Source organism: Myxocyprinus asiaticus, chromosome 43 (genome assembly GCF_019703515.2).
Source record: "Myxocyprinus asiaticus isolate MX2 ecotype Aquarium Trade chromosome 43, UBuf_Myxa_2, whole genome shotgun sequence".
Lineage (NCBI taxonomy): Eukaryota > Metazoa > Chordata > Actinopteri > Cypriniformes > Catostomidae > Myxocyprinus > Myxocyprinus asiaticus.
This window is the reverse complement of record NC_059386.1, coordinates 965,402-983,229: the sequence shown is the minus strand read 5'-3', so window position 1 is coordinate 983,229 and position 17,828 is coordinate 965,402. Positions and strand designations below refer to the sequence as shown.

General features: G+C 43.8%; 1 protein-coding gene across 1 annotated transcript in view; it reads left to right on the top strand.

Annotated features, from left to right (window-relative positions):
• The window catches only part of LOC127433192 (fibrillin-2-like), a 198,545-nt gene that overhangs the window by 122,686 nt on the left and 58,031 nt on the right, over positions 1 to 17,828 (top strand). Inside the window, 19 exon segments of the mRNA XM_051684909.1 lie at positions 2,013 to 2,138; positions 2,601 to 2,723; positions 2,813 to 2,935; positions 3,240 to 3,401; positions 6,070 to 6,138; positions 6,320 to 6,445; positions 6,539 to 6,664; positions 6,738 to 6,890; positions 6,969 to 7,037; positions 7,135 to 7,260; positions 7,398 to 7,523; positions 7,923 to 8,048; positions 8,280 to 8,396; positions 8,510 to 8,638; positions 9,948 to 10,067; positions 10,464 to 10,589; positions 13,332 to 13,482; positions 13,572 to 13,639; positions 13,949 to 14,074. Coding sequence (XP_051540869.1) covers positions 2,013 to 2,138; positions 2,601 to 2,723; positions 2,813 to 2,935; positions 3,240 to 3,401; positions 6,070 to 6,138; positions 6,320 to 6,445; positions 6,539 to 6,664; positions 6,738 to 6,890; positions 6,969 to 7,037; positions 7,135 to 7,260; positions 7,398 to 7,523; positions 7,923 to 8,048; positions 8,280 to 8,396; positions 8,510 to 8,638; positions 9,948 to 10,067; positions 10,464 to 10,589; positions 13,332 to 13,482; positions 13,572 to 13,639; positions 13,949 to 14,074 — 2,292 coding nt within the window.

Below are 17,828 nucleotides of genomic sequence, written 5' to 3'. Positions count from 1 at the left end.
CCATGCCGGGGCCGGGCCGAAGGGGCGGGCTGCGGCGGAGCCGGTGCAGTCACCGCAGGGGGACACCCTTTGCGATGAGTAGACGGGGTGCGGGATCTTGAGCCGCATCGTGGCAGGATATGCCGGCTAGCATCCATTTACTGCTCTACCATCGAGAACTGCTGGGCAATGTCCTCGACGGTGTCGCCGAATAGGCCTGCCTGGGAAATGGGGGCAGCAAGGATCGTGTCTTGTCGGCCTCGCCCATCTCGACCAGGTTGAGCCAAAGGTGGTGCTCCTGGACCACTAGTGTGGCCATCGTCCGCCCAAGAGACTGCGCCGTGACCTCCGTTGCTCGGAGAGCGAGGTCAGTCGCCGAGCGCACTTCCTGCATCAATCCCGGGGTGGAACTACCCTCGTGCAGTTCCTTTAGCGCCTTGGCGGACTTGCAGGAGAGCCATGGCGTGCTGGTCGGAGGCAGCTTGTCCAGCGGCACCGTAGGCCTTGGCCGTCAGAGACGACGTAAACCTACAGGCCTTGGATGGGGGCTTTGGGCACCCGCGCCAGGTAGCGGTGCTCTGCGGGCATAGGTGCACCGCGAGCGCCTTTATCCACCGGGGGATTGCTGAATAGCCCTTGGCCGCCCCACCATCGAGGGTAGTGAGGGCGGGGAAGCTGAAAAGATCGGGACCGGGCAGTAAAAAGTGCATCCCGCGACCTTGTCAGCTCTTTATGCATTTCCGGGAAGAAAGGAACGGGGCGGGGCGTGGCTTTGAGCGGCGCCGCGAGCCCAGGAACCAATCACCGAGCCGCGAGGGTTCAGGGAAGAGCGGTGAAATCCACTCTAACCGACGCTCGCGGCTGCCCGGGAAAGCATGTCGTCATCTCCGCGTCAGCCTGTGACTGGGCAATCGACCCCGAAGGGAGGAGCCCAGCTGAGGCTTCCAACTGGACGAGCCCACTCTCCGATGCTGCGCTCGAGAGCTCATCACTTTCGCGGGCTCCGAATAAGAGGTCGAACTCGCCGTGAGACGAGCCGGCGGACTCACCCAGAAGCCCGATCGGGGCAGACGAGCGTGCAGGGGAATGGGAGGTCCGCGGGGGGATACCCAGCGGAGGCGGTCCCATCGGGGTCCCCAAATCGCCCCCAGTGCTAGCCGTGCTGGCCTCATACCCGTGGGTAAAAGGACCGAGGTGGGAGCCTCTGGGTTGGCTCGCTTTCTTACGAAGGCGAGCCGTGACCGCAACGTTGCCATGGACATATTCTCGCAATGAGAACATGACCATCCACGAACACTGTCTCTGCATGAGCAGTGCCCAGACACGAAAGACAGTGATCGTGACCATTAGAAGACGAGAGATAATGAGTACAACCAGGAATAACACACAATCGGAAAAGAATCTTTAAAAAGACGCGTCTTTAAAAAGACGTTCCGTGTGTGTGCTCTTTTAGAGAAATATATACTCTTTTAGAGGGGAAAAATGCTCTTTCAGAAAATATACTCTCTAGTTCTTCTGCCGAAGCGCCCAGGGGCGTTCTCTGCAGTGCACCAGTGCAGAGGGGGGAGAAGCCGCTGAAATGCGCCGTCAGATCCAGCAGAGGTGAATGAACAGTAGTATTCAGCTCAATGAGCATGACCGTTCGGCTCCAAAGTGAAAATCTGAATGAGTGGTTGCATACCAGCTCCTTTTATACTCGTATGTCCGGGGGAGTGGCAGGCAAATACCACTCGCCAATTTTCATTGACCTTTTATCAAAGACCAGAGGTGTCTCGGGCTCCCAAGAGTGACCCCTAGTGTCACTACATCGACATCAACGTCGAGTGAGTGACAGATAGGGAACAGTCCAGCAGCAATCATAGTAATCAAGGCCCCACCTAGTGGCTGGTCAGGAAAACTGTGGATACATGCAATCTATCAGTCTTTCCCTCTGTTCCCCTATACATCCATCGATCATCCACATTATCACAAATAAAGCTTTCTTGAATATACCTAAAAACATAATTCACTGGTGTGATTTGGATGTCCTACAGATATGGATGAGTGTGCAGATGATGTAGATCTGTGTGAAAATGGCCAGTGTCTGAATGTTCCTGGTGAATATCGCTGTGAATGTGAGATCGGCTTTACACACACTGCAAACAGCAAAACCTGTCAAGGTAGGTTGGTCCTCTACTTGTCAGCAACAGGGAAAGGGGGCGACCAACCCACAAACTTTTGTCCCGTGCCCTGTGATTTCAAGTGACGGTCCTTTTTTTTTTATTTTTTTTTTTTTTTTGGACAAAAATGATTAGATTAGATTCAACTTTATTGTCATTGTGCAAAGTAAAAGCACAGAGCTAAATGAAATACAAAGCCAATCATATAGCTTTGTGTAAGCCAATCAAACTAAATCATGTGATTATTTTTTTAATATAATCCAAGATAAATACACTGAAAATATATTTATCGTCTTTATTAACAGTAGCCTTGCTTTGCACTATGTAGTAGTGTGTGATTGTTTGAAAAGTTTATTGTTGTACAGTGTATGGCCTGTTATGATCAATAAAATAAATGTAAGTTTACATTCAAGTGTAAATGTTTGCATGATGTTTTTCTTTTAAATCAAATGTGTGTTACAGATATAGATGAGTGCTCTTTCCAGAACATCTGTGTGTTCGGCACATGTCAGAATATGCCGGGAATGTTCCGGTGTATCTGTGATGATGGTTATGAAATGGACAAGACAGGAGGGAACTGCACAGGTAAACATGGTATTACTCTACAGTAACAGACTCTACAGTTTTCTTCACTGTGATCTGACTGATCATATTTTGTGTTGTTGTTATGTCAGATGTGGACGAGTGTCTTGATCCCATCAACTGTGTTAATGGTCACTGTGAGAACACGGCCGGCTCTTATCAGTGTAACTGTCCCATTGACTTTGAACTCAACCTTACTGGAATCGTCTGTGTTGGTAAGAATGATAATTACAGTCAAAACTAACTTAGACATAACCCAGCTCTATCCTCGCCACCATCTTGTAAATGACAGCAAATGACGCTTCTCACTGAAGTCACGGTTGATTGATTTGCCGACCTCAAGCATCCTACCAATGGTTATTTTCAAATCAGAGGTGGGAGAATTAGTTCCAGGTTCCAAGATGTCTGAAACACAGCATAAATCCAGCACTCTTCTCTTTAATGAAGCATTCAGTGTGTAAACAATAAAAAACTCATGTATTCTTTCATTGTGGTTCTGTGTAATTCTTTCTGTGACAGACACTAGAGCAGGAAACTGTTTTCTAGAGGTGGCGTATCTTGGCCATGGTAGGCTGACGTGTAACGTTGAGGCGGGATTTGGAGTTAGTCGTTCGTCCTGCTGTTGTTCTCTGGGACGAGCGTGGGGTAAACCTTGTGACCTCTGCCCTCCTGTCAACACCTGTGAGGAATACTGCAATACTACAATCCTTCAGTAATGCAATCATATGATAGCAATGATAGTTCAGTAATGCAAAACAGTGATTGACAGTCATTTAAAGACTATTCGGTTACAATGTTTCAGAGACTTTTTACATCTTTCCTCATGTTATATATTTCATATTTGCGGGAAATGACCCATTGAGTCAGGTGACATGGACACTCTTTATGACATTCCGGCTATGCCAGTCATGGTTAATCAATTAGTGCCTTATAAAGAGTTACTGCTTCAAGGTGGAGAGATCTCTTCACTCAGAGAACAAAGGCTGCATCATAACTGAACATTCTTAATCATATTGACACTATCTCTCCACTCTGTCACATATTACATATGTACAGTGAAACTTTGTAATACACACTGAATGGGGATGGTGCAGTCCAGTATAAAAGATGCCAAACAAACCTACTATGTACAAATGTACATTATTTCAAAATGCCTAAGGAAAAACCATCGCCAAATGCAAATATTACTGCCTTGCCAGCCTGGCAAAAAAGTGAGGTAAAATTGAAAATTTACTTACATGAGCCCACTAGTTGCCAAGCTGACTGAAAGAGAGACACTTAAGTTGGAAACGTGATGAAATGAGGCCCAGTTCTGAACGGGGAATAGGAGAACATTGTTATTTTCGACAAAAACAAAAACTCCTCTGACCGCAACATTTAACAGATACAATTTTGCGAAAGAAGACATAGATGTAAATCTCCTCCAGAGAAGCATGCCGCCACAAAGTCCATGAAGTTACCACACCTCGTGTCAAATGTGCCTGCGGCTGTGATGGACAGAGAGCACCTGGAGTTCTCCCCCTCTCCTAGCAGAAGTCATTGCCAGGAGAAAAGCATTCTTACAGGAGGGTCATTTCAGGTCTGCTGATTCAAGGGTCTCACAAGCCAACATGCCCTTAGAACATGGTTCAAGTCCCAATGAGCTAAGGACGATTTTCTTGCTATGGGCTATGCATCTTTGAGCAACCTTGAGAAATTGTGAAATCAGGACACAGCAGTGCTCAGATAGCATGTAATCCCCAACTCGAGTAGCATTAAAAGTGGCCACTATGCCTCTGATGGTTGTGGGAGACTTTGCTGCATTGAGCTGTTCCTGCAAAAGCAAAAGAAGATCACAGCTGTAGATGTAAGGAAGTTCACCTGGTACACTTCACACCAGTAACACTCTGATCAAAAGGAATTGTCTGACCTCATAGAAGGAGGAAGGGCCATAATGTGTTCTGGCAGCTCTATCACCAAGAATCTGGACCTTTCAGGGGCCAATCCCAGAGTCTGGGGCTCTGAGGGAAAGGATGAGAAAGTGCCTCCTGTGCATGAGACTGCAGTTCCCTCCTGACTTGGAGCTTCTAAATGTCCTATTTAGAAGGAGTGGAATGTGTTAGAACCACTCCATGTGGGACCAGTTTGGGGCCACCAAGACCAGTCTCACATTCTCCACTTCTAAGAAGGACTTGGAGAAGGCTGAATCGAGGAAACACAGAGCTGAAGCCACTGTATGTGGTACCAGAATAGTTTGTGCATTTGCTGACTCAGGGAAGAGCCAAAGCCCCCTGCCTGTTTATATATGCTGGATCCTTTGTGCTGTTGGTTTGGACAATACATGATAGCCCTTAAGTTGTGGCAGGAAGTGCTGAAGTTCAAGGTAAACTGCTCTTAGTTCCAACACACTGATATACCAAGCTGCTGCTCTAGTACCCACTGACTCCCCAGTGTGCTTAGACTACTCTGTTGATACTAGCTGTTGAAGGATACTAGCTGTTTGAACTCACTATATTCTCTGTGCATCTCCACCTCTGGGTAACCAGCACCTTGGTTGACATGATAGTCTTAAGGTTGCACACTAAACCCAGCAGACATTGCTACAAGGGAGCTTGTAGGACTACCTGCACTGTAGCTGTTATGAGACTCATGAGGCAGAGCCTTCAGCTTACTTTTGTCCCTACTTGAAAGTGAGAAATGCAGATACTGATGGGCCTTTGCCTTTCTAAGTTCAAGCTCAATGTTGCAGTTCTTGTATCCAATCTCATACCCAAGAACTGGGTAACCTTGGAAGGTTCCAATCTTCTCATCAACACATTTAGTCGCAGAGGTTCTCCTATGGTTGTGTCATGTTGTTTTTGCATAACCACCTCTGTGGGTTGGGGCACTCTGACCACACAAGAGCGAGAATCTGTCTCATCTTAAATTCGAGAGACAATGCACAATGATTCTCAGGCATACTGTAGAAGTATACAGTGGCTTGGCTGCCATGCAAATAACCTCTCTAAACCGAAGAGCTATAGCTGACTCAGCCCCTGTTGATGTGGATGAATCAAGTATAAACCTGACTTTAAAAAGTATCCACTTCACCTGATCCCCTGGATAATTTACTTTATATATGAAATATGTCACAGAGTGGAGAGATGTTTTTAGACTAGGGTATGGTACATTAGCCTGTTCTTATTATTTAGTCTAAATTTAGTTAATTTTGTAGCTATTCAATCAGTATAATTCAAAATCAGTGTTATCACGTGATTTATAGTTTGATTCATAACTTATTTCACATTGTTGTGCATATTGCAAAAATAAATTATCAAATTGAATAAAAGAAGTGTTAGAGATGATTGATGGCCATATTGTGTGTCTCAAGCGGAGTATAATACACTATGTCCTGGAGGAGAGGGGTTCAAACCCAACCCCATCACCATAATCCTGGAAGGTAACCATTTCACTGCACCACTGAAATAATTGTCAATCACAGCTCACAATTCCTTGAAAAATTGTAGTCAATAAATTCATTACATTTGAACAGCCAGTAAGATACTGTAAGGTTACTGTGTGTATCCAGTACATCTGTATCTGATCTGTGTTTCAGGATAATTTATTGTGTCTTGTGTCAGATATCGATGAATGTCAGGAGCTGCCGGGCCTCTGTCAGGGTGGAAACTGTACCAATACGTTTGGAAGTTTCCAGTGTGACTGTCCCACTGGATATCACCTCAACATCGACAACCGTATCTGTGAGGGTAAGAGAGCTGTCATTGTGTGATAAACTAAAACACTGTGTTCTCTGACAGATGTTTAGAGAGGTGAGTATGAGTATAATCGATGTGTTTCAGATATCGATGAGTGTGTGCACAGTTCGCGGGTTTGTGGTCCAGGCACCTGCTACAACACACTGGGCAACTACACGTGCGTGTGCCCGCAGGACTACATGCAAGTAAACGGAGGAAACAGCCGCATGGGTGCGTGTTTCAGTGTATTTTACATACTTTTACATAGTTGTAACACACTAATGAGGATTGTGTGTTATTGTAGATATGAGGAAAAGTCTGCGTTACCGTAGTTACAATACGTCCAACTGTGAACACCAGTTGACCTTTAACACCACACAGAGACTGTGCTGCTGTGCCTACAATATGGGCAAAGCCTGGAATAAACCCTGCCAGGCCTGCCCAACCACTGGCACAGGTGAGCAAATCGTGTACACACACATACACATACATGCATGTGACTGGGAGTTAATGATGTTAACCTATGTGTTTATAGGTGGCTTTCAAAGTCTCTGTGGCAGTGTGACTGGATTTAAGATTGATATTGAAACAGGAAAACCGAAAGGTGAAACAAGTTAAAACAAATCTCAAGTTATTGACATATTTAAATAGAAACTGTTGTAATTATATGTAATGGTTTTGGTCTGCTGTGATCTTTTCAGATATTGATGAATGTCATGAAATCCCAGGCATCTGTGCTCATGGTGTGTGTATCAACCGTATTGGCAGTTTCCGTTGCGAGTGTCCGACCGGCTTCAGTTATAATGACCTGCTGCTCATCTGTGAAGGTCTGATGCTTTGTTTCACTCATTTCTTATGTCACCTAACAGAATTGCAGAAATAATTGCAGAATTTTCAACCCCTTTCTCAAACTCTCCAAGACTGCCATTGTTTTAGTGTTTAATTGAAATGTGTGTGTGTTCAGACATTGATGAGTGCAGCAGTGGTGAACGTGTGTGTCAGAGATATGCTGACTGCATCAACCGTCCAGGCGGCTATCAGTGTGAATGTTCTGATGGTTACATACTCTCACCTAATGGAGAATGCACTGGTGAGCTACATGCACTAATGTGAAAGACATTACAACTGTCTTGTAGATTGTGCATTGACAAGTCAAAATACATTTTTGTAGTGTTCAACATTATGCCACAAATACTGGTAACTGAGCGTAACTTGTATTGAACCCGGAATATTCATTTAAATGTTTATTTATTTATTTATTTATTTATTTTTACCTGAGCTGCAGAATATATATAAAATAGATATCCTTTGATAACACTTGTATAGCTGGAGAGTCTTTATGCATAAGTCATAATCAGTGATAACATGGTTTGGTTCAACATTGTGAGAACAATGATTTATTTGACAAATTGGATCGACCAAGTCATGTTACAGAGTCATTTGAATTTCACATACCCATCTTTGTACCTTCATAAACACTGATTTTCAGACCGTAACGAGTGTGTGGAGATGCCAAATGTGTGTCATCATGGAGATTGTGTGGACATACCAGGAGGGTACGAATGTGTGTGTCAGAGCGGCTTTACAGCAACACTAAACCGCAGAATGTGCATGGGTAAGACCTGCATGAGTTCACCTGTATCACAGTCTGCCCCATCAGTACTGGAAGATTTTGTCTAAATACAAATAGAGTGTTTCATGAGGCTCGAAATTAGAACTGTAAGATCTAACTGCAAATGTGAATTTGACCTTCTGATCATTGTGAGATGTATGTTTTATCTAAAAATATATTAATTTAATTAACTCATTCAAATCAGTTGCAGTTTGTTTGTATCTTCTTATGTAGATGTTGACGAGTGCTCATATCAACCATGTGGGAACGGCACATGTAAAAACTCTGTGGGCTCTTATAACTGTATCTGTCATCCTGGATTTGAGCTCGCCCATAATAACTACAGTACAGGTACAGCTGTTGCTTCCATGAACATGCTTTTCTAAACTAACTGCTGTTCATTGAATTGACTAGACATTTATTTCATAGTGGGACTCATTCATGTGTTCTGATATCATTTCTAGATACTGACGAGTGTTCAGTGTTTTACTCTCAGCTCTGCAGGAACGGCCAGTGTGTTAATAATGTGGGATCCTTTCAGTGCCTGTGTAAAGAGGGTTTTGAACTCACTCTGGATGGCAAGAACTGTATAGGTGAACTAAGTTTTACTTTATTATTTATTTAGTCGTGTGCTTTATTTTTGGGTGAACATATCCATCTGAGACTGGAGTAGAAAATATATCTCATGTTTTTTAATTTTTTTATTTACTTATATACTTATACAACTATTTAGTTGTTTATTCATTCATTTGGTTAAACTGGACACTGAGGTACCACCTTGGTTTAATTGATATGACAAAGTTACAGCTCCAACAGACCCTGAGGGATCTACATGTGTAGCTGGACTCAAACCCATGAAGTGGAGTTCTCATGATGCTCAGAGGATAGACAGGAGCTAGTGATTCAGGCAGCAGAATGAGAACATGATCTGAAGGCAGCTCTCACCAGCCACTGGGATTCAGGGACAGATAGCAAGGCAGTCTCTGATAAATGTCTGCTTTTGTGGCACACTCATTGTTGTAAAAATCAGATTATTAGGGGTTTTAATTATCATCTGTTACCAGTTTGCTTATTTGCAGTGAGCTAGTTGCTCAAATTGTATATACTTGTTAAGGCGGGGTGAGCAAGAGACAGACACAGGGGGTGTGGTGTCAAGCCTCAGAGAGGTGTTTATTGGAAATAATAATAAACATAAAATGTCACAAAATGTGGAAAATAGAGTCCAGGGGGGATGGTGTTCAAAATAAAAGGGATCTGGCATCCTCACTGTAAAACGGGGCTCAGTGAAGGTCAGGGGAGTGTCCATGGAATGGCCCAGGCATGAGCGGGGTCTGATGGACGCACACGCTCCCCTCCTGGTCCGAGGCGCATGGGGTGGCGGCATCCTTGGTGGCCTGTCTTCCCAGGGCCGCAGGTGAGAGGGGAAGGCAGCCTTGGCCTCTAGCCTGTCGACCGCAACGCGTGCTGTCCTCCCTTGCGTCACATCTAACTCGCACCGTGGGTCTGAGGAGCGGGTCCGGTGGCGCATCTAACTCGGCCGAACCCTCCCCACTCTGATCGTCTGGCCTGCGAGGATGCCTGTGTGTGAACACATGGAGAATAGAAGGCGGCTCCCCGAGAAGAGGCAATGCTCTACGTTTGTTTGGCAGCCTCATTCCCCCTGCTGCCCAGACAAGGCTATTAATTATACACCTCTTCTCATATCCTGCCCAACTACCGTCGTGAACCTGGCTGAAAGACGGCCCTCAGAGGTGGGGCGACGATGATGAGAGGGATGGTCGTTCCGCCACACTGTTTTTATTCTATATAATTGCACACTATTATTCTTTTGTGGGATTTGTAAATAGATGTGAGTCCTTTGTTGATATAATAGCTGTCTGTCTTGTCTGTTGATAAATGCAGATATTAATGAGTGTAGAATGATCCCTGGGACATGTGCTTCTGGAACATGTGTGAATCTGGATGGATCTTTCAGATGTGTGTGTCCTAAAGGTTATATTGTCCACAATGAGCATTGTGCAGGTAAGAGTACCACTTTATATGCCTGACAAGAGATTACTTATGTTATTCTTTATTATTATATTATTCAGTAAATATTTGATTATCGCACTCTAGATGTCATCAGTTAAAAAATATTTTGAGTGAATTATGAACATTAGTATGATCTAATTTTAACATTCAAAGTTTTCAGAATATAGACTATATATTCTATATTACTATTACTCTGTTTAAATAGTCCTCACTTGCTGTGTCTTGAAAAATGTAGGACTAGTACTGGTTTCTTAAAACAGTTTAAAATGCTAAAAAAGGAGAGAATATTTTCAACAGTTCATATACCTTCATGCTAATGAGTTTATACAGGATGCTATTTTTTTATTAATTACTCTGATGTGCTAATGTGTTTGTATGTGTTCACAGATGTGAATGAGTGTTCAGAGGAGCCTGGCATCTGTATGTATGGCTCCTGCTTCAACAGTCTGGGCAGCTTTGAGTGTGTGTGTAAACCTGGATTTGTGCAGTCAGAAGATAAACGCCGCTGTTATGGTAATTCAGTTTCCCTATCTATCACTCACTCGACGTTGTGTCGATGTAGTGACACTAGGGGTCACTCTTGGGAGCCCCAAACACCTCTGCTTTTTGTAAAAAAGGCCAATGAGAATTGGCGAGTGGAATTTGCATGCCACTCCCCCGGACATACGGGTATAAAAGGAGCTGGTATACAACCACTCATTCAGATTTTCTCTTCGGAGCCAAGCAGTTCTATTCATTGAAGCTGAATTCATCCGCAAAGTTCATTCACCTCATCTGCTGGATTCTATGGCGCATTTCAGCGGCTTCTCCCCCTCTGCACCCGTGGAGTGCAGAGAACGCCCCTGGGCATTTCGGCAGAAACAACTGAAAGAGTATATTCAAAGAAAAAAAAGAGGATATTTTCTTTCTAAAAGAGTGGCACACACAGAACGTTTTTTTAAAGATGCCTTTCCGTCTGTGTGTTTTTCCTGGTTGTGGTCGATATCTCTCCACTTCTGACGGCCACGATCGCTGTCTTGCTTGTCTGGGTGCTGCCTACACGGAGACATCGTTTGTGGATGGACATGACCATGGCAACGTTGCGGTCCACTATTTTGGCGCATCACGATGCAGTAGATGGTAAGTATTTGGGGAAGCACGACTTGATCATCAGGTTCCTGAGAGGCGCTAGGAGGTTGAATCCCTCCAGACTATGCCTCATCCCCTCATGGGACCTCTCCGTAGTCCTTCGGGGTCTACAGGGAGCTCTCTTTGAGCCCTTGGAGTCAGCTGAGCTTAAGGCACTCTCTTTGAAGACTGCCCTCCTGACTGCGCTCACTTCCATCAAAAGGGTAGGGGACCTGCAGGCGCTCTCTTTCAGTGAATCGTGCCTGGAGTTCGGTCCGGGTTACTCTCACATGATCCTGAGACCCCGACCGGGCTATGTGCCCAAGGTTCCCACGACTCCTTTTAGGGATCAGGTGGTGAACCTACAAGCGCTTCCCCAGGAGGAAGCAGACCCAGCCTTGGCATTGCTGTGTCGGTGCAAGCTTTACGCATCTATTTGGATCGCACGCCGAGCCTTAGAAGCTCCGAGCAGCTCTTTGTTTGCTTTGGTGGATAGCGGAATGGAAGCGCTGTCACCAAACAGAGGATCGCCCACTGGGACATCGACGCCATCATGATGGCATATCAGGCTCAGGACGTGCCACCCCCTGCAGGGTTACGAACCCACTTCACCAGGAGTGTGGCGGCCTCCTGGGCCCTGGCCAGTGGCGCCTCTGGCAGACATCTGCAACACCCAACACCTTCGCGAGGTTCTACAATCTCCGGGTTGAGCCGGTCTCGTCCCGTGTATTGGCAGGCACGAGCAGGTAAGTTCTGGGACAACTGGCCGGGTGTACCGCTTGCGCATAGCGCCTTTCCCCTCCCTTGAGGTGAAGACGTGTGCTCTTGACTCCCAGTCATATTCACAGACTGTGATCCCTGGATGACTTTCCTCCTTAGCCCTCTGGCAGCTGAGTTTGTGGAGAAACTCGCTGACCGGCCCAGTACGTGCTCTAATGAGACCCTGTACTGAGGTAGGTGCTCCACATGTGCTGGTTCCCCGAAGGCGACCCCATGTAATATCTTCCGCAAAATTGTTTCCCTGATGGCAAACTGCGTCTTCCGGTCGCCATGCTCTGTAGAAACTACTCCCCCTTTGGGTAGGACCTACCATGGGACCTCTCCACATGACATACTTCCGACAAGACTCGGTAAGACCATGTGACGTATTCCACTCAAAATACCCCCCCCCTCCCCCTTTTTGGGCGGGGTGTGGTCTCCGCGGTGTCTTCCCTTTGGGAGGGACACCCCCAATGCAGACACTTATGGCTCCCAGTCAGTTAACAAATTCCACTCTTTTTGGGGAGATAAGAGAGGGAAAAGAGGCCTCGGCTGGGCTAGCCTGTCCCTATAGTTGGGCAGTCGACTTGTTCCTGATGGACCGTTCGATGCTCATAAGAGCGTTGGGGGAGGTTACGTTACAGCCTGGTGCACTGGCTACGAGGCACACCGCAGTCTGCCAGTCACACACCGCCAGTTCACGCAACACAGTTCAGCTAGTTGTGGCACAACTTCGAATGAGTGACAGATAGGGAACATCCTGGTTACTGTCGTAACCTCCGTTCCCTGATGGAGGGAACGAGACATTGTGTCCCTCTTGCCACAACGCTGAACTACCTGCTGAAATGGCCGTGACCTGGTCTCGGCTCCTCAACACAAAACCTGAATGAGTGGTTGCATACCAGCTCCTTTTATACCCATATGTCTGGGGGAATGGCATGCAAATTCCACTCGCCAATTCTCATTGGCCTTTTTTAAAAAAAGCAGAGGTGTTTGGGGCTCCCAAGAGTAACCCCTAGTGTCACTACATCAACACAACGTCTCATTCCCTCCATCAGGGAACGGAGGTTATGACAGTAACCAGGACGATAACCTGACAAATCTAAATTCAAACTGACTTATACAGATGTATGCCTACATACAAATAAAATTATGATATATCTGCCTTTTAATGCATATTGAATTTATTTCAGGATTTAAGGTACGTGAATGAGGTAACATGAATTTAATCATCACACGCTTTTGTGTGGGCTGCTTGCTATTTCCATTGTAATTTGAAGGTGTCATTTTTCACACTATGAAAGGAATATATTAACTGTATAATGGCATCAAATAAAAATGAGTAAGGAACAGTATCTCATTGCATATATCTGTTGTTTGTTTTGTCAGACACTAGAGAGAGCTTCTGTTTTACACTCTTTGAAAATGGCAAGTGCTCCATACCACAGGCATTCAACACTAGCAAGGCCAAGTGCTGTTGTAGTATAATGGCTAAAGAGGGCTGGGGCGACCCCTGTGAGCTGTGTCCTAAAGAACACAATGGTACCTGGGTTCACATCTCCTTCAAATCATCAGTGTCATCCACCACAACAATGAACCATATTTATACTCATGATTTCATGTTTTCACTGCTGGATTTCTGGATCTATGTCCTTTTGGTCATGGGATTGTTTCAGGTGTTGGGGACACATGCATCGGTAACTGCACTAAGAGAAGAAAGACAAAATACAAATTAACGTTTGGAACTCACATAATTTGAACCTGTCAATGCTTGTTTGATTCTCATAGGTTATACTCTACAGATTGTAACATTGTGAGAATTACAAAGAATTTGTTGTTTGTCCTGTCATTTGATATTGATAAAGTGATATTCTATGGATTTCTGGGGTAAAATTCAGTGCCAGATAGCACAACAGCAAACTTAGATTGCAGAAAATTGAAGCTAAACCATTGAAGAGTTGACCATGCAGAACACAAACTGTTCTCTCGCTCTCTGGGTGTCACAGATTTGAATGAGTGTGTGGAGAACCCAGAGATATATGTGAATGGCCGCTGCATCAACACAGATGGCTCCTTCCGCTGTGAATGTCCCACAGGCTACACACTGGACTTCACAGAAACAAACTGTGATGGTAAGAGACCACTGAACTAAACAGAACCTTAAACAAACCATTTTTAAAACTTCACAACTTCACTCTGGCCTCAAACTTGTTCAGTTCACAAAGGGGGAACTTCACTGAGAATGAATTATACCTAGTAAAAGTTCTGGTTATTTGCATGCACTGTCTGCACTGGTTTAGCACCCGATTCACTAAAGAAATTATACAGAATAGGCAACAGCACAAACGTGCCCACAAAATCTCAATTCAATTTGCACGGTTCAGTTTCAATCTTGCTGGTTGGTTCTGAGCGTTATATAGTGGAGGATGCAGCAGACCACCTCAATCTAATACTCTGCTGGAAATTAAATCAGTGGTTCTCAACCCTGTTCCTGGAACATTTTGTATATCTCCCTTTTCTGACACACCCAATTCAGATCTTGGAGTCTCCACTAACGAGCTGATGAGTTGAATCAGGTGTGTTTGATTAGGGAGATATCCAAAATGTGTAGTGTAGGGGGGCTCCAGGAACAGGGCTGAGAATCACTGAGTTAAATAGTAAACACGGGCAGGTGGAGCTCGATAAACTTGGATGGCAACCCACCTAGTAGGGATTGGCATATGTGAGCTGATCTGCATGACAATTATGTACAAACACAGGTAGGAAGGTTCCACAAAAGCCCTTTACAGTCCTGTTGCAATGGGAGAGACATTAAACTGGTAAGTGCATGATGGCACTGGAAGCCCACGGCTTAAAATGTGCATCCAGGTGTCTTGATCATTTGTATATTGATTGAGGCAACAACACCATCCAGCAGTAAGAACGCATTTGGCTTGTGCAGCCAATGGGCATTCTCCATATCGCTTGAATATATGATACCTGACAACTTGCATGCTGGAATGCCTGTACAATGCTCAATTCAGATGACATCATCTGACTACAAACAAGCTTAAGATGATTAGCCTTAGATGCTCCCTAGCAAGAAAGCTAGAAAGGTTGAATACTGCAGCCCTGAGTGAAGTCCACCTTTCAGACCACTGTTCTCTGTTCAAGGAGGGTGCAGGCTACACGATCAGAAATAACATTGTGAACAAACTTCAGAAACTTCCAAACTGCCACTCAGATCGTCTTATGTTCTTCGGCCTTCCTATCCAAGGAGACCAATTTACAATGATCCTTGGAACTCATTGAGTTCTATCCATCTATCAGTTTTCTATAACCGCTAATCCTATGTATGGTCGCAGGGCTGCTTGAGCCTATCCCAGCTACCTCATGCCTCATTGGATTGGCAACATGAATGACAATGGACGTATGCTTCTGGAGTTCTGCTCAGAACACAAACTTGCCATAACAAACTCCCTCTTCTGCTGAAAAGCCCAGTTCAAGAGCACCTAGAGATACCCCTGCACAAAGTATTGACACCTGCTAGATCCCAGTATGACAGCAGGACATGAAAGATAGAGTGACACCAGACTCATGCCCAGTGCAGACTGTTTTAAAGATCAAAGACTCTTCCGGACTCCACAAAATGTTTTGGGAGCAGAACATGGGCTTGTATGCCACTGCACTGACCTCACAAAGGCATTTGAAACTGTCAGGCTGGTCTGGTCACAAAACTGGAATGTCCTCTGCAATGTTTATTCATCATTAAACAACTACAACAAGGTCAGACTGAACAGGCCAAGCTCTATAACATTGGGTTTTTTCCTCACTCCCACACTTTTTACCATATTCTTCAGCATCTTGCTTAAGGAAGCAAATATCAACATAAATGATGGACTCAACATCCAGTTCAGAAATGATGCTGGCCTGTTTAACCTGCACAGACTTCTTACACAAACCAAAACCTATGAACCTCTCATTGTTCAGTTGCTCATCACAGACTACAGTGTTTAGTGAACTACTGTTCTGAGGCAGCCTCTGCTTTTGGCCTTACCACCAGCCTGAAGAAGAGGTTATGTACAACCCCCACCACTGCAGTCTAAGTACAGTGCATCTTCAATCAACATCAACAACTATCAGCTTAAAAGCGTGGACCACTTCACCTATCTTGGCAGAATAATTACAAATGAGTCAACTATATGAGAGATATTGACAACAGACTCACCAAGTCTAACAGCTCCTTTGACCATCTACACAGGTGTAGAATCTTGTTCACATTCTCACATCCAAATTTGATGCAATGATGGAAGAATGAAAAAACCAATGTGAGCGATTTCTTTTCCTCCGCACCTCATGTGGTGTCAGGTGCGCTCACTAAGCAGGGCTTATGTAACCAATAATGTTTTTGCATGCAAGACATTTTAGAATCGTCCCCAACATCTTTGTTAGTTAAGCAATGGTAGTTAACTACAGCAATGGTGCCACAGGGTGTATAGCAATGGCTGTACTACCTGTCCAGCTCTCTCATCATTCACTCTGACTGTGCACCAGTGGGCGGACCTTAGAGACGATGATGTATAAGGAGACATTGATCTCTTGCTGTGGAGGTGGTCATGCATTAATTAAGGCCCCCAAGTGATGTAGGCTTGGTAGCTTGGTGTCAATAAATGCTCTTTTTGAAATAGGGAAAACATTTTGAGTTCTGAAACTAACTGTATGTTTTAAAATTACATTAAACTCTTATATGTCTAAAGATCAAGAAAAATTCCTTATGACATGACCCCTTTAAATAGTGTAAAACAAACATAAACACAATGCCTCTATTGACATTGGCTTACTAACATTTGCAGACCAATAAGGTCATCTCCATTTCAATCATTGTGAGTTTGGTAGGGACCAGCGTTCTGTACACACAGAATGATAATTTAAAGGAATTTTAAATGCAGTTGTCACTGGCAAAACTTTTCAGTGTGAACATGGAAAATAAACAGGCCCATATGGAATCTGCAGACTTTTTTTTTTATTTGTTTATTTATTTTTGCATATTCTTTGCTAATTTTAAGGGAAAATCTGCTTAATTCCGTGGAAGGGTTTTAAACATAGAAAAATGTGTTAAGGACTGAGACTCTTAGTTGTAGCTGAAAGCATACCCATATTAGCAAAAATATTTGATAAACAAACATGCAAGAGTTTGGGGATGTGTAGACATTTTTGAAGGACAGAGGTTGCAGTTCTGCGGAAATCTGTGGAGCTTTCTGTGGAATTTTGTGCACACAGATTCCATCTTTGCCTGCCAATAAGTACCATTGTCTATGTGTACTTGACATGAAATACTTTTGGTTGATGAACTCCATCTTAGACTATATAAACAGCATTTTGTTATTGCATGTCGTTTTTTGACATCGTATTAAATGGAATATTTGTACTTTTAAAAATGTGTCACACTGCAGAGTAATTTAAAATCAACTTATGAAGGCACAAAAGTGATTTAAATACAGTGAAAGCTTTCTCTGAAAAAGAAATTATAGACAGGGCTAAAGATTTACACTTTCCCTTATATAATAATGCAAATTTTAACCTAAAGTATTAATATTTTATTAAAAACTATAACTATACTACATAACTATATAAAACTATATAAAATTCAATATCAATATTGAATCTATTGCACTGAAAATCTAAAAATGCTGCTTATTTACATTTGGCAGAAGCTGTTGATAGATTGCTTAGACTGTTATTTGAAATCTATATTTAATGTTCATATTTTATTTTGGTCACCAGATCATTTTTTAATATTAACTTGACATTTAGCTGATTCATATTAAAAACAGTTTCAGCTGGGTTATCAACAACTTATTAGCCAATTCACAATTTTATTACAATTTGAAAACTATAACTGATCTT